The 17470-nt window shown below is 39.7% G+C and overlaps 1 protein-coding gene across 2 annotated transcripts in view; it reads right to left on the reverse strand.

Moving 5' to 3' along the window:
• Window positions 1-4978: 4978 nt before the first annotated feature.
• The window catches only part of elapor1 (endosome-lysosome associated apoptosis and autophagy regulator 1), a 109632-nt gene continuing 97140 nt past the window's right edge, over window positions 4979-17470 (reverse strand). Inside the window, exons 21-23 of one of the 2 annotated variants that reach the window (XM_073030504.1) lie at window positions 12638-12803; window positions 10299-10391; window positions 4979-5478 (exon numbers count right to left, since the gene is read on the reverse strand). In XM_073030504.1, coding sequence (XP_072886605.1) covers window positions 10332-10391; window positions 12638-12803 — 226 coding nt within the window. In that variant the 3' untranslated portion in view covers window positions 4979-5478; window positions 10299-10331. The remainder of the gene's footprint in view (window positions 5479-10298; window positions 10392-12637; window positions 12804-17470) is intronic. The other variant, XM_073030503.1, reaches the window with a different exon arrangement.

Raw genomic sequence — 17470 nt, forward strand, 5'->3', positions numbered from 1 at the left:
AGGCAGCCATGGATAGACATATCAGAATGGGAATGGGACGTGGAATTAAAATGTGTGGCCACTGGGAGATCCTGCTTTTTCTGGCGGACCGAGCGTAGGTGTTCCACGAAACGGTCTCCCAGTCTGCGTCAGGTATCGCCAATATATAAAAGGCCACACCGGGAGCACCGGACACAGTATACCACACCAGCCGACTCACAGGTGAAGTGTCGCCTCACCTGGATGGACTGTCTGGGGCCCTGAATGGTGGGGAGGGAGGAAGTGTAAGGGCAGGTGTAGCACTTGTTCCGTTTACACTAATCCTGTTTCATTCTCCTCACATACCTGTCAACTCCCCTCTGTTTCAACCAGTCACCTACAAACCCGAGGCAATTTATCGTGGCTAATTAACCTACCGACCTGCATGCCTTTGGTATGTGGGAACCTCAAAATGATTATCCTAAGCAAATTCATGCTCCATTTATATAATGTCATAAATTAAGTGTTCATTACCTAAGATTATTACCAGCCTGATCATATTTCTGGTTAACTGCAGAGCAGGCATGTTGACAGTAACACATCAAAAATATGTTAAAAATCTGCCACATTTTTCTCCAAAATTAAATAATGAATATGTCTACACTGACACCTTTTAAGTGATCCCATTATGAAGTTACATAATTAAATATCAATGAAAGGTTACTTTGTAGTTTAAAGATAAATATTTGTTTCACAACCTGAGATCCAGTCATAACCTATTGGTGGTTTGCCTGTTGAGGAAAGCAATTCAGCTAGAAAAGTTTCAGAAATGTACTTGAACTAAACATAAAGTTCAATATCTGTCTTTTGTTTTCCCTTTGGCCAAGGCCATTTCATGGTATTCAGTTACTTAAAATAATTTATTTCCCTCAACTACCCAGATGACCATTGACAACATAGTTCTAGACTGATTGAAGACAAATGATCTTACTAATTACAGAAAACAAATTTAAAATACACTTTTATAAAGTAAATTAACAAAATTAATTACTAAATAAAACTTACAATTTTCAAGGAAAGAAAAGCTGCCAAATTATTGATTGGGAAAATAGAGAGAATGTTAGTTTCCACAACTGCATTCAAACTAATCAGAAATTAAGCAACAACACACACAAAATGCTGGTGGAACACAGCAGGCCAGGCAGCATCTATAGGGAGAAGCGCTGTCGATGTTTTGGGCCGAGACCCTTCGTCAGGACTAACCGAAAGGAAAGATAGTAAGAGATTTGAAAGTAATGAGGGTAGGGGGAAATGCAAAATGATAGGAGAAGACCAGAGGGGGTGGGATGAGGCTAAGAGCTGGAAAGGTGATTGGCGAAAGTGATACAGAGCTGGAGAAGGGAAAGGATCATGGGACGGGAGGCCTCAGGAGAAAGAAAGGAGGAGGGGGGAGGAGCATCAGAGGGAGATGGAGCACAGGCAAACAACTAAATATGTCAGGGATGGGGTAAGAAGGGGAGGAGGGGCATTAACGGAAGTTAGAGAAGTCAATGTTCATGCCATCAGGTTGGAGGCTACCCAGCCGGTATATAAGGTGTTGTTCCTCCAACCAGAGTTTGGATTCATTTTGACAATTAAGAAATTAAGCTCCTGATTTCAGCTACTGTATGTCATTGTGGGACAAATCGTGTTGCACAGGAGAGAAAGATGGTCTGAAGATAAGTTACTCTTACTGAGCATGTCCAAATCTAGGCAGATGTCTGTCATATGCTAATTTCCTTTTCTTATACTGCCATCAAGGAGGAAGTACAGGAGCCTGAAGACCTGCACTCAATGTTTTTAATACAGCTTCTTTGTCTTCACCATCAATTGCTGAATGGTTCATGAACACTACCTCATTATATGTCTTCCTTGACACTTTTTTCTGTATAGTAACTTATAGTAATTTTTTTATTAACTGCACTGCACTGCTGCTGCAAAACAACAAATTTCACAACATCTGTCAGAAACAATAAACCCGATTCTGATTCCTGTCCTCTTAAGCAGGCAATGTTATCAGAGGACAATAACCAGTGGAAGGAAATCTATCCAAATAAGAGAAAGGAAGTCAGAACAAACACAATTTGAGAAGTTCAGCGAGTGAAATTTGAACACAAATTATTTTGATATCACAAACTTTGACCTGATTAGTGTTTATGACAGAAGGGACAGGAAAGCAGCATCCATCATCAGGAAGCCCCACCACCCAGGTCATGTCCTCTTCTCACTGCTGCCATCAGGAAAAAGGTACAGGAGCCTCAGGACTCACATCACCAGGTTCAGGAACAGTTATTATCCCTCAAAACCATCAGATTCTTGAACCTAAAGGGAAAACTTTACTCAGCTTCACTTGCCTCATCATTGAAACCAGTGTATTCACTTTCCAGGAATTTCCATCTCATGTTCTTGATATTTATTACTTATGTATTTATTATTGTTGATTCTTCTTTTTGTACTTGCACAATTTGTTCTCTTCTGCACTCTGTTTGAATGCCCTAGTTGGGTAATCGTTCATTGATTCTGTTAGTCATTATCCTATAGATTTGTTCTCTATAGAATGCCACAAGAAAATGAATCTCAACATTCAATATGGTGACATATATGTACTTTGACAATAACTTTGAACTGGTCTTGGATAGCGATCAATCTATGAGACTTTCAGCAGTAGCAAAGTAGAGTTTAAACAAAGGGAATATTCCTTCTGCAGATCACATAATTGCTGATTATGTAGATTTTTCAAACCCAATCAAAAGGCTGGATGCTTTCGTGATTTATTCACAGGGCGTGGTTACTTATCTCCCAAGGAGAGAGAATATTTCATGACAAAATGAGCATGACTTGCTAATCCTTAGCATTTCTGCTCCAATGATTCAAATTGATGGTTTGCACAAACTTATAGTTTTACAATACTGAGATCTGATTCAGTAACACATTTTGAAGTGGTAAACAATTAGAGTAAGTGTGAATACAGTGACTACATTTTATAGTCAAAAGATAGTCCTATTTGAAAATAAATAGTCTTTCTGGAGAGTTTTAAGTACAAGACCTTGTTTTGCAATGCAAATAGAATTATGCATGGACTAATTGAAGTCAACTCTCATTAGCTTGGAGAGCCACAGTAATGGATATTCCATTGGCTAAGAACAGGTATTCACCTCAGCGAGTGAAGATAAGCTTATATTCCCTTTGCTACTGCACAAGCCTTTCCAATGCAACCCTAACATCCAAGACAAATTTCAGGTTTCTTCCAATCAAGACAGTACATCTGGTGTGCAATAAAGACATTTGCAACAATCTTTTAGAAAAATTATTTGAATGTTGCAATAATGCTAAGGGCAAATTTGAGTTGCATCCAATATGACCTCAGTAATATGAGGAATTAACGTGCAGGTAGTAATCACCACAACCTCACCCTCAATAATTGCCCTCAAGGAGGAGAATGATAATACTCAAAAAATGCTGGTAGAACACAGCAGGCTAGGCAGCATCTATAGGGAGAACCGCTGTCGACGTTTCGGGCCGAGACCCTTCGTCAGGAATGATAATACTGTCTTGACTTTGAAGTGGGTTCAGAGTTGGTGGCTATTTACATCAGGTGATGAGTAAGCGACCACATTTATAAATTTCTTTACAATTTTGAAAGCCAATTAAAATACCTTCGGATCATTGATCAGCCAAGATTAAACTTAGTGGAAGAAAGCAAAAATTTTGCTCTACATATGTAAAGCATTTCCATACAGAAAAATGGCACATGTATAGAATCAAAAACCCTTTGAGATACCTATCTTTAATTGAATCAGCATCAAAGTAGGACTTTTATAACAATATCTTTTTTTTTTGCATGCACTGTGCTTAAAAACAACATGAATTATAGAGCCAACTAATATTGGAATGCAAAAGGAAAATATGGAAAGGACAAGGATGTGGTGCAGTGTTAACGTCCTAAACAAATTCTTTGTAATTTAGCAGCAAATCATGGACAACATTTTCCCAAATTCCAACTAAATATTTTTGGAGATTGAGGCAAAAACTACTGCTTCTGGTGTGTTGTAAAACATGTTGAATGAAGCTGTAACGTGGAAATAATGCTCAGTGCGGCCTTCTCTCAGACAGAGCTTCCAATATCCTCATTGGGTTCCTTTATTTAAAAAAGAATTCATTCCTTTGTATGCAAATACAGGGAGGGAGAGGACTGCACTGTTGAGTGGCAAGATTTTTGTTATAAATACAGCCCTGCTTCCTGCAAGCTCATCATAAAGCTACTTCAGGTTTTTTAAAAAGTGGTTATTTTGTTTTTGAAAGGTTTCGGTTTGGTGGTTGTCTCTTCAACCATTTTGGTGCTAAACCCCAAATCTCACTACTTCTTCACCCCCTTGAAGGCTCTCCTTAAAAATGACCTTAATCACCATTGCTTTTGGCCAATGTAGTTCAAACTTCGTCCTGTGAAGTCCTTGAGAAATTTCATTATGCAGAAGATATTCTGTAAATTACTTCCTATTGTATTAACGTTGCTAAAATTTGTTCTGCATACCTGTAGATGACATACCAGCGTGTTTAGCAGTGAAGCAGAGTGAACTGAGATTGCCTTCCTTCGTGCAATCCAGCCATTTTCCAGACAGCAAGAAGATGAGTTGAGAACTGCAAGTGTTTTATATAATGATTAAACAAAAACTCATCAGCAATAAACACTAATTTCTTAATATTAGCTAAACAGCCAATTGCTTAATCCAAATGATTACTGCAGATATTCACACTAGATAATTGGGATAGCAGCAAATATTCTTCTTGGATATTGTTGGTTCTAAGGCAGAAGCATAGCTTCCATGGCGATTTTCAGGTTTTCAGTTTTGTTTGGTGTTTGAAGCAGAAGTCATGCAACTTAGAAGAGATGCATTGGCCTGTGTAAAATAGCTATCTTAAGAAGAGGTGCTGAGGATTAAGAAAGAGAAATAGCAACACCCAGCAATAAAACCAATTCAAATTTTGGTCACATTAAGAAATTGTATTTGAGCCATGTGTCCTTCCCATTTCAGTGCCGTATTTTTAACACATGCTGGTGATATCTTCAAGTTGTTGAGTCTTTTAGTTTCATTATTTAAAAACTTAAATCATAATTCTGGGGAAAAGAAAAATTAATAATCGGTCCCAGAATGTGTAATTATGATTATCATTAATATCTGGTCATTTTAAATATTTGAGCATAAATCAATCTTTTTAAAATCTCAGTACATAAATGATACAGTAGTAAGGCCACCATGAATCAATACTTATATCATTTATACAAAAGGATCTTCATTTATATTTAACTTTCTAATAAGAGCTTTTTAAATACAGCATTCTTAGTTTAAACATGACTCAATGAAGGCCACTTTAGTGAATGTGTCAACAAAGCAGAGCATTTGAGATCTCATGTTACATTTCCATGTCTGCTGATCCTGAGGAAGATTTCAGTGGAACAGAATCAAAACCATCTGGTGTTCTCTGAAAATACAAAAAAATATCAGGTCAGGTCAAGTCAAGTCACTTTTATTGTCATTTCGACCATAACTGCTGGAACAGTACATAGTAAAAATATATAATTAGAAATTGAGATTAACTTACAACATCATTAAGATATGATTATTACTCATCTGCGACCCCTACTCACAAAGGCAATGAACTTAGAAAAAAGTTCTTCCTGCTATTTGTTGGTAAATAGTTACTGTATTTCAACTGATAAAAGCAAAACTATAGAACTAGTATGTAAAAATAGCACAGCTATACATAAAGCAACTTTAGACTATATTACACATATACTGTTTATATGAGTAGACATGCTGCATTGGATCTGGAGTAATTCATTCTCCTTTACACTAATGTGCAGGAAATTATATTATCTTGAATCTTGGCTTTATAATATTGACACAAATCCAAATGCTCACCTACTTTACAAATTTGCTGGATGTGAAGAAAAAAACTCACAGTAACATGACATAGCTTTCAACAGGTACTTCCAGTGAGTGAGGTACTTAGTTAGGAATGAGAGTTTAAATAATTTTAAAACCACCTTAACCAATGCAAATACTTTTTACTAAAAATAGTTATTCAACTGTAAATGACCTTTTGGATTAAAATAATCAAAACAGGTTTATGTTAGGAGGAAGAAAAATCAGCTTGCTAACCTGATCATAATTAAAAATAAACTTTGAGATCATAAGAATAGCCTATACAAGTTTTTTTCAGAGGTTTCGTATTCATTGCAATATTCCAAAGCATCTCTATCTTTTCAAGATACAGTAATCATTGAGTGCTTCAGTATATTTAATCCTATTGTCAGCATGTTAAGTAGTTAAAATCACTTACTAATTTGCACATCTTTTGCTGATGTTTAAGTTCTTGTCTCCCTGTTTTATTTCCTTTTTATTTTCCATTTTAATGAAATTCCTTACCATAAACACAATATCTGCAGATGCTGGGGATTTTGAGCAAAACATAAAATGTACTGGGGAAACTCAGCATGTCAGGCAGCACCTATGGAGGGGGTAAACAGTATTTTTCGGACTGAGACCCTTCATTAGTACTGTCAGATTCTTTACCTGTCACTTTGATTGAATCACCACCAGAAAGGGGAAATAGAAAAAAGAGAGGGAAAAATATAGAGTTAACAAAAAAATATAAAGTCATATGAAAGAGGGAGGTTCCATAAACAGCACCAAGCTAAAGAGCAGAAATTTATTCTTTCACAATAGAAATAATTTGGAAGATGGAGCTCAGGTGGTTGACAGCTAGGTTGAGTTGTTCTCCAATCTTGGCAATTTACTAAATTGTCAAGACCAGAGAACAACTCAACCCAACCATTCTTTCACTATGTTGCTTGAGCAAAATGTACCAGCCACACCTCTGGAGAGGCGTCTTTGCTCCATTCCAAGTCAGGTAGCTTAAGGCAGATTGGCTCATGGTTTAACACTTATTTGAAGAATATGGAAAATGCAGCACTCCTTCAATAAAGTAATCAAGTATCAACACGTTACATGCCACTTGGTCTTCCCTATCAGAGATCATAAACACAAGAGATTCTGCTGATGCTGGAAATCTTGAGCAACACACAAAAAGCTGGAGGAACTCAGCATCATCTATTGGAGGGTAAGTTTCCCTCAACTGAGGTGCCTGATCTGCTGAGCTCCACCAGCCGTTCGTATGTTGGCCTATCAGAGATATTCCCTTTTCCTACCCATCCCTCCCTCCACTTGCTCTGCCACCAAAAACTTCTTATTTTTTGACTCTCCCAATTTTGACAAAATTGCTAGTTAATTAACTTCTAGTTAATTGTTAACTGTTTCTCTTTCGATAGACGCTGCCCTGCCTGAGCATTTTCAACATTTTCTGTTTTTATTATTACATGATCAGGGCTCTGGAGTGGCACGAGAAATCATTACCTTCTAACTCAGAGGTGAGGCCACTGCTACTGATCCATGGCTCATAGTAAATCTATGTTTTTAATGGAGACTCTCTGTTCTGACATCACTTCTCATTTAATAGCAGAATTAAACAGATATTGTATCAGTGAACAATACATAAAATATATACGTTGTCTGCTTTGTTGTACAATTTTCAGTTTGCTTAGATTGTAATCCTTCATCTATTGCTTACATTGCCGGCTGGTGGCTGTTGTGATGGAAAATAACTGGTTCTTTGAGTCTCAACAGTAGAGGCCTGGACACACACAGTTTTAATAATGAGGAATTTATTTACAAGGGGAAGTCGGGTCAACACAAGCAACTACAATATTCTAACAAAAAACACTTAGGGTTAACACGTGTGGGGAAGGTCGGGTTGGCTTTACAATACACAGAAAGCGGTGTGGGGACAGGGTACAGTTACACATACAAAGAACAAGGGAAAAGCACTACGACAGATATCCCCCTTGACCTTGGATAGCTGCGGCTCCCTTACCAGGACAAACGATAAACCTTCCACAACATAAATCAGTGCACTTAGCTTCAATGAGGTGGTCTGTAAGAGAGAGCGAGCCAGGCACATGTCTCACCTTTTATAGCATGGGGCTGGGTGAGATAATCCAATTAAGGTGACCAATAATTTAGGTGTGCATTGATTAGTTGGGAGGGACCAAATTTTGATTGGCATGTGGTGTGTCCTCCGACCAGCCAGGTGGCAGCGCGTCTGTCACGTGGCCGGTATCTCTGGATACAGTGACGCAGTGACATCAGCGCCGGACTCTGGAGCAAAGGTTCCTGAGTTCGAATCCAGTCGGGCCGTGTTGAGTGCTAAGCTCGTAAAAAAACACTGTGCTGTGAGAAGAACGTGGGGGACCACTCACAGAATCTGACATCCAAGACAATCACTTGAAAAAAAAGTGGTCACGAGGTTCTGACAGAGTATGGCACGTTAAAATAAAAATTACTTATATCTGCATATGTTCAACAGTATCTGCTGGTAATTTAAATTTTCCTGTGGATGCTGATGAGGAGTAAAAGAAATAATAGTGTTTGTCAATGAAAGGTGAGTGATAATCTCTATATTAAATAAGAATATCAAGATTGTACGCAGTACTCCAGATATGCTGGTATTGGAGAAGGTTCAAAGGAGGTTCACAAAAATGATTCTGGGATTGAAAGGCTTGTCATGTGAGGTGTGATTGATGGCCCTGGGTCTGTACACAGAACGAGGGATGATCTCATTGAAACCTATCGAATGCTGAAAGGTCTCAATGGATTGGATGTGGAGAGGATGTTTCCTGTGCTGCGGGATTCTATGATCAAAGGAATAGTCTTGGAATAGAGGGACATTCATTTAGAATGGAGATCAGGAGAAATTCCTTTAGCCAGAGAGTGAATCTGTGGAATTCATTGACACAGCCAGCTCATTGGGTTTACATAAGACAGAGATTCATAGATTCTTGATTAGTCAGGGCATGAAGAGATACAGGGAGAAGGCAGGAGAAGGGGGCTGAGAGGGAAATGGATCAGCCATGATGAAATGGTGGAGCAGACTCAATGGGCCAAATGGCCTAATTCTGCTCCTATAACTTATGGTCTTACGTTAGCAGCGATGAAAATGTATAATAAAAGTTTACAAGGAGAGTTCATTGTTCTGCCTGCTACTAGTCTTTATTTGTATATTAAATACTTACTGAGTAGATCTTTGATCTTAATGTGAAGTCACTGCAATGTACATATTCAGGCCTCACTGCTTTGTTAAGTGTCTATTATTGACTTCACATTGCCCAGCGGGGATAACTTAGTTCTTGTTGATAAATTGCCAAGCGGACTAAGTGCATACTAATAAATCCCCTGCTCGCCTGATTGCGGAATCCCAAGAATCTTGTTCTCTTCATCTTAGTAAGGAAAACATTTCAATGCTATAATATTACTTCCTAAAAAACCTGCTCTGAAACCCTTTGACCCAGACCCTTATTCACTATCTTTAAGAACATTCAAAGATTAAAGATTAGCTTTACTTGTCACATGTACATCGAAACATACAGTGAAATGTGTCCTTTACGCCAATGAGCCAGAGGGTTATGTTGAGAATAGTCCGCAAATGTCGCCACATTTCCGATGCCAGCATATCATGTTCACAGCTCACTAGCCCTAAAGTTAACCATATGTTTTTGAGATGTGGGAGGAAAGCAGAGTATCCAGAGGAAACCTACGTGGTCATGGGGAGAACATACAAATTCCTTACAGACAGTGGTGGCAAGTGAACTCCAATTGGTGATCACTCGTGTTGTAAAGCGTTGTCCTAACCGCTAGGCTATCAACCCATGATCATTTCAACCATATTGCTGTTATCCTTCTGCCATACAAATAAAAAATTATTACACAACTTTTGTACCGTACTTATTTTGGCCTTTATGTGACTGGAGATCTTGTCTCTCTTAATAGTCCTCTGAATTGGCCAAGCAAGGCAATCAGTTACAATTTAATTACTGCAATTCTACAGAGGTTCTAGAAATTAACTCACCACAACCTTGGCAGTTTGGTTTAAGCACTGAGTGCTTACCATGCCTGCATTGTCCTCATTCCCCAAATAATGTACAGAAATAAAGCTTTTCTCCAAGTGAATTTGCAAAATTTTCCCATAAAGGTTGATATTAAAATAAACGATGAATTTAAAACCAACTTGCTTATGGGATAAAATAATAATTCTGTTCAAATTTATTATTGCTCTATGTATCATAGTAACATAAATGATGCAACCTAAGAAAATGTCTCATTTTACCTTTCTCCATTATCTGAGTATACACTTGGCATGCATTTTACTGTCTGATTGTTAAAAAAAATTCTTCATCTATTGCTCACCATTCTATCTAAGTTGAGGACACTGTGCTTCAGTCAAAGAGCGTTTCCTAGTGCAAAGCATTCTTCTATGTCAAGATCAAGGGCATATGAAGGCTAAAAACAGAAGTGCAGACAGTCCAGATGTAAAAAGATGTGCAACAATCAACAATTTCAATTGGAGCGGGCAAACTATTACCTGTCATCACAGTTATTAAGGGTTTGCAACATTGTTTTATTTGTGGTCTAATTTTTAGATACTTAACTTAAGGGAAGGTATTGAAACCTTTCACACAATAAATAAAATTCTACAGTTCTAGAATATTTTAAAATATATTTAAGGCAAATTATATCACTATTAATGAGAAAAATGCAGAATTTACCAATAGTTTCAATACACCTTCAGGTCTTGCTTCTAAAAGTTTACCAACTGAATTGTAATTATATGAGGAAAAGGTCCCCAACTTATTCAAATTCTGCTTACTGCACATGTGAGCTTCAATTGGGAAAGATTCTACATTCAGTTCTTGGTCCTGATTGAAGTTTTAAAATTTTCTTTTAGAGAAGTAGAACTTTCTGGCCCAACGAGCTCACACTGCCCAATTACACCCATGTGATCAACTGACCCACAATTCAGTGTGTCTTTAGAATGCAGGAGGAAACCAGACCACCTAGAAGAAACTCACAGAGTAAAAGAGTGAACGCCTTACAGACAGTGGGAGTGAAAGAGTGAACTCCTTACAGACAGTGGTGCAATTGAACCTGGATCATGGGCTGTGTGATAGTATTATGCGAACCTCTTGCTACCATGTTGCCTTGTTAGCTGACTTCAATTGGCAGTGTAGCAGGGATATTCCCAAAGCCGTCAGTACTCCTAAGCTAAAGAGGAAGCAGCATTTGATAGTAGGTGTCACAAACAAGAGAAAATCTGCAGATGCTGGAAATCCAAGCAAAACACACAAAATGCTGCAGGAACTCCAGTCCTAATGAAGGGTCTCGGCCTGAAACATCAACTGTACTCTTTTCCATAGATGCTGCCTAGCCTCCTGAGTTCCTCCGGCAATTTGTGTGTGTGTTGCTCTGGATAGTAAGTATGTCTGCTCGCTGTTGTTGTTCAAGGGCATCACATGAGAAGATGATTGACCTCAGCATGATCTTCATAATTGAATGGCTCGCTTACATTCTCTTTCCAGACCTCATCCAGAAACAACCTACTTGGCAAATTACTGGAAATAGAGTTAAATCCCAGGCAGTGCAATCCAAATGAGAATGCAAAATCATAACAAAGTGGAAATGAAACCCACTTGCAGCTGTAGTGAGAAGCTTGATCCAGCTTCAGGGTTCTAACATTGGAAACTCCAAAATGAATTACTTTTGTTTATGTATTGTCTTCTGGGTTCTGAAAGCCTAAGCTTTACCCATGTCATAAATATATGTAGGAATATTACTATGAGTCAAGACTTGGCTAATGATAATGAATCTCAAAGAAACTTAATAAATGAGTTGTTTGCTTACATTGCCCAATAAATTACAACACATCTAGAAACAGGCAATAAAGTGGTTATGTGTGGGGGCTGGAGCTGGTTATGTGTAAGAGCCTATCCTTGATATTCCATTACACTGAAGCCTGAGCTGCTGATCTTTGCGTGAGTAAACTTCAAAGGGTCTTTCCTCCATGAAAATAGCCGCCAGATTGGATTGGGGAGAAATGGGTGGAGATGGGGAAAGGGGAGAACCTTGCAGGAGATGATGGATCCAGCTGTGGGAATGATTAGAGTGGGTGGATGTTCAGTTACAGAATTGGTTGGAGTGGAGACCTGAAAGCATCAAGAGGCTGCAGTTGCTGGGAGCTATCACTAACATTGAATGCTTAAAAATGGTAACTATTGGGAAGAAGACAGATCCCTGAGAAGAGACGGCCCAAACAGGCCTTTGGGCCTATTCCTGTATTGTGGTGTTCTACAACTCTAAGTATTGATTCATCTCTTCATTAAGGCCCACTTAGTGCACAGCGTTTGTGTAAGACGACTTGACGCAAAGGACATCAAAAAAGCATTAAGCTCTCCTTGAAGTCACTGCACATAGCCAGCAGCCTCCATGCAAGCCCACATCACATGCATGCTGGAACCAGATCCATTCTTTGTCAAAACCAGCACACAATATATTCTGTTGCATTTAGTTACTGAGTTTTGTCAAAAAATCCATTTTCTAGCACACGGAACATTCCAGAATGTGTTGGATTTTTAAGCTACTTACCCTGCCATTTATTTTGTACTAGTTCAATAAAAAGAATAAAGTCTATGGCAAATAATATAAGCAGCTGTGTACTTTGTAGGACGATTATGGATAAAATAGTAACTTACCTTGACAGCAAATGATTTTATCTTTCCAAACAAAGATTTCTTGCTCATAAAAATCAGATCATCTTCCAGATCTTCACCTTCCATTATGGCACAGCTATCAACTGCTGGTAATTCACCATCCTTAGCATTGGCGTTCATCATCAGCTTGGAATATTTGTACTCTAATCTAAAATCAGTTCAATTACATGCGTGATTTTAACCAGCATTTAAAACTTGGTTGGCAACAAATATTTAAAGACATGACATGTTGGAATTTGAACATTTTCTTGAGAGAACTTCCAGGAGAACACTTCAAACAATTATTAGTATTAATGCTACTTTTCTGGCATTCTTAATTATAATGTGTGCATTAAGAGATTTTTATTTATTGAAGCCTGACCTTTACTGAAAGTGGTGTTTGCAGATATTAAATACATAAGAAAAGCATGGTGTGCCTACAACAACCTGGCCCTTAACATCCAGGAGACCAAGGAGATCATTGTGGACTTCAGGCATGCTAGGATCCACACTCACGTCCCCATCTACATTAACGGAGCTGTAGTGGAGCGTGTATCAAGCTTCAAATTCCTTGCTGTCCACATTTCTGATGATCTCACCTGGTCCCTGAACTCCTCCATCCTGATCAAAAAGGCGCAATAGCGCCTTTATTTTCTGAGGAGCATCAAGAAAGCTCACCTCTGTCCCAGGATACTGACAGACTTTTACCGCTGTACCATTGAGAGCATAGTCACCAAATGCATCTCAGTGTGGTATGGCAATTGTCCCATATCGGACCGCAAAGCACTCCAGCGTGTGGTGAAAACTGCCCAGTGGATTATCGGCACCCAATTGCCCACCATTGAGAACATCTACCATAAACGCTGCCTGGACGGGGCGAAACGCATTATCGAGGATGCATCTCACCCTAACCATGGACTTTTTACTCTCGTCCCATCCGGTAGGCGCTACAGGAGCCTCCGCTCCCGCACCAGCAGGCACAGGAAGAGCTTCCTCCCTGAGGCTGTGACCCTGCTAAACCTCACAACACAGCGCGAAGCACTATTGCACCCATATTGTACCGTCTCAGTACTTTCATATTTGTATGCTGTAGCATTTACTTTTTATTCAGTTATTTTGTTAAAGACACTATTCTTTTGCACTTCTGGTTAGATGCTAGTTGCATTTCATTGGCTTTGTATCTATACTTGGCACAATGACAATAAAGTTGAATCTAATCTAATCTAATTGTCAAAATAATTTAATATGGAATATTTGGCATTCACAGCCCATAAACTGGTCAGTACTGTATATCATCTAATGAATATTTATGCAATTAGCATTATTTACATTTGGTTTATTTTTAGCACTTCCTTGTAACTTTACTGTATTGCACACTATCCCTGCCAAATCAGGACAATACTTTGTTTTTAAATTTAATATCTTAAAGTGCTTTACAGAATTTGTGTTTTTGGTATTTCTACACCATGAATTAAGAACTAATTCAAGAAAAATATTCTCCAATGGAAGCATAGAAGGAGGCTCCTTGTAAGATAGTTGCTTGCTGGAGGAACCATAACCTAATTTTATGTTACATATTTACCCTGGCCTTGCTTCAACTATTAATTGAATTTTCCTTTAAAAAATGTCATGGCATTTGCTGCACCCAATCCCCAGGGAACATATTTTCTGCTCCAAGAAATGACGGTTTTAAGAAATTTCTCAGTTCACTCAGTGATATTTTACACAAATGAACTTTTGGTGCTTATTCACCAGTGAGATGAAATGTTTAACCTTTTTCACAACAAACCCTTAATAACTTAAAAACTTACAATTGTATGAACACTTATTTTCTATTGGATCACATACCTTCTCTTATCAGTAGTTTCTCAAACCGCTCTATAATCCTTAACGGTTTTGTATAATGGGGAAGACAACAGTACCAAATGCACCTTTGAGTTGACACCTACACCATGGTCTTATTGGTCTTACACTTCTTCACCCAAATATAAATCACAAAATAATATAAAACCTTCTGTAGCTCTATCTGTCTGCCCTCATATGTTTGAAGTAATATGTATTTGCACGAACCACACTTATCATTCCTCTGTATTTTTCAGCATCTTTCAATTAGGCATTTAATCTTAATTTTTTTTAAGCTCCATTCTTTAATCCTTGTCTTCTTGTCCTTGCACAAATAGGGCTTTTTAAAATTATATCCACGCCGGGTCCTACACTCTCGACATGATTAGAAATGTTGGACCACAAATGCAGTGAATTAGTAGCAAAACACACAAAATTCTGGAGGGATTCAGCAGGCCAGGCAGCAGCTATGGAAATGAATAAACAGCTGAGGTTTCGAGCAACAACCCTTCATCAGGGTCGGAAAGGAAGGGTTAAGGAGCCAGAATAAGAAGGTGGGGGGAGGGAAAGTACAAGCTAGAAGATGATAGGTGACGCCAGGCAGGTGGGAGAAGCTTCATCGACAACTGTATCCAATGCACCCGATGCGGACTGCTCTGCATTGCTGAGACCTGACATGAGTTGGGGGACTGCTTTGTCGAGCACCTTTTCTCCATCCGCAGTGATAGGTGGAAAAGGTAAAGCGCTGGAGAAAAAGGAATCTGATAGGAGAAGAGAGTGGACCATACGAGAAAGGGAAGGAGGAAGGGGTCCAGGTGGAGGTCACAGGCAGGCAAGGAGAGGGGGGCCAGAGTGGGGAACTGAAGAAGTGGGAACAGGGAGGGGTAAGTTGGAGAAACTGATGTTCATGCCATCAGCTTGGAAGGTACACACACGGAATATGAGACATTGCTCCTCCAAATTGAGAGTGGGCTCATCATGGAGGTAGAGGAGGTCATGGACCGACATGTCAGAGTGGGAAAGGGGATTGGAATTAAAATGGTTGGCCACTAGGAAATCCTGATTTTTGTAGATGGAGCAAAGGTGCTCAATAAAGCAATCAAGGCAGCATCGGGAGCACTGGACATAATAGACGACCCCAGCAGATTTGCACGCGAAGTGTTGCCTCACCTGGAAGGACTGTTTAGAGCCCTGAATGGAGGTGAGGGAGGAGATGTACGGGCAGGTAGCACTTTTTCTGTTTGCAGGAATGTGCCAAGAGGGAATTTAGTGGGGTGGTACAAATGAACAAGGGAATCATGGAAGGAGCAATGCCAGTGGAAAGTGGAGAGTGTGGAGGGGGTGGGGAGTTAATGATGTGTTCAGTGATAGGCTCCCGTTGAAGATGGCGGAAGTTGTGATGAATGATGTGTTGGATGCGTAGGTTCATGGGGTGGTAGGTGAGGATGAGGAACTCTATCCCTGTTAAGGTGGCAGAAAGATTGGGTGAGGAAGTATGTTCAAGAAATGAAGGAGAAACGGGTAAGGTAACATCAATGTGGAGGAAGGAAAACTCCGCTCTCTGAAGAAAGAGGACATCTCTGATGTCCTGGAAAGGAAAGCCTCATCCTGGGAATGATGGTGGTGTAGTGAAGATGAAGGAAATGAGAAAAGGGAATAGCATTCTTATAGGAGACAGGGTGGGAGAGGTATAGACAAGATAGCCCTGTATGCTGATAGCTTTATGAAAGATTTTGGTTGACAATTTGTCTTCAGAGATGGAGACAGAAAAGTTGAAGAAGGGGAAAAGAGGACCAAATGAATTCAAGAGCTGGATGCAAATTGGTGGCAAAGTTGATGAAATTGACAAGCTCAGCATAGGTGCATGAAGTAGCACAAATTGCAGTCATCAGTATAGCTCAGGAAGAGTTGGAGAGTATTGCCAGTGAAAGTTTGGAACATGGACTGTTCCATTTCGCCAATGAAAAGTCAGGCATTACTGGACCCCATGCGAGTGCCCATGGTTACTCCTTAGGTTTGGAGAAAGTGAGAAGAGTTGAAAGAGAAACATTGCATGTGAGGGCCAGTTCAGCCAGGTGGAGGAGGGGAACTGGTCAGATCTGTTGTCAAGAAAGAAGTGGAGAGCTTTAAGGCCTTCTTAATCGGGGGTGGGGTACAAGTGTGTAGGGACTGGGCATCTGTGGTGAAAATGAGGCAGTCAGGACCAGGGAATTGAAGTTGTTGAGGAGATCGAGAGCATGTGAACACGAGTTCAGTGGGGCAGGATCAGGCAGAAATAATGGACCTACCTGGACAATTAGGTTTGTTGATCTTGGGTAGGAGATAGAAACAAGCATTGTGAGCAAGGGAACTATGAGTAGTGATGGTTGATGGTAGTGGATGGGAGGTCTCCAGTGTTGATGGAGTTGGTGTTAGTGTCAGAGACAATGTCTCCATTGTCCTGAGTGAGGTACTTGTCAAGAGATAAGTAAGCAGGGGTGTCTGAGAGTTGCCGTTTGGCCTCAGTAAGGCAGAGGTCTGTCTGCCAGACCCCTTTGTCTGCAGGTTTGATGGTAAGGTTGGGATTGGTGCAGAGAGAGTGGAAGCCAGTGCTTTCAGAGGTGGTAAGACTTGAAGAGGAGAAAGGAGTGCTGAAGTCAAGATAGTTGACATCTCCTCGGCAACTGGAGATGAAAAGATCCAGAGTGAAGTGTCCAAGAAGAGGCGAAGGGTTGGAGATGGGAGAAAGGGTTATCAGTGCAAAGTGGGAATCCTCGCCAAAGAAGTTGGCTCAGAGACGGAGGTGAAGGAAGAAGAGCTTGGCATCGTGGCGGGCACGGAACTCACTGAGGTACGGGCAAAGGGGGGCAAAGGTAAGGGCTTTGCTGAGGGCAGAACGTTCCTTATGAACGTAATTAATTCATTCCTTTCTAAATTTTAATATCTTTTTCCAGTCTTGTATCTGTAGTAGTGACATTCTGGATATGGTTGGGCTGTAATCACAATTTCTCCATT

This window comes from Hemitrygon akajei, chromosome 27, assembly GCF_048418815.1.
Source record: "Hemitrygon akajei chromosome 27, sHemAka1.3, whole genome shotgun sequence".
Taxonomy (NCBI): domain Eukaryota; kingdom Metazoa; phylum Chordata; class Chondrichthyes; order Myliobatiformes; family Dasyatidae; genus Hemitrygon; species Hemitrygon akajei.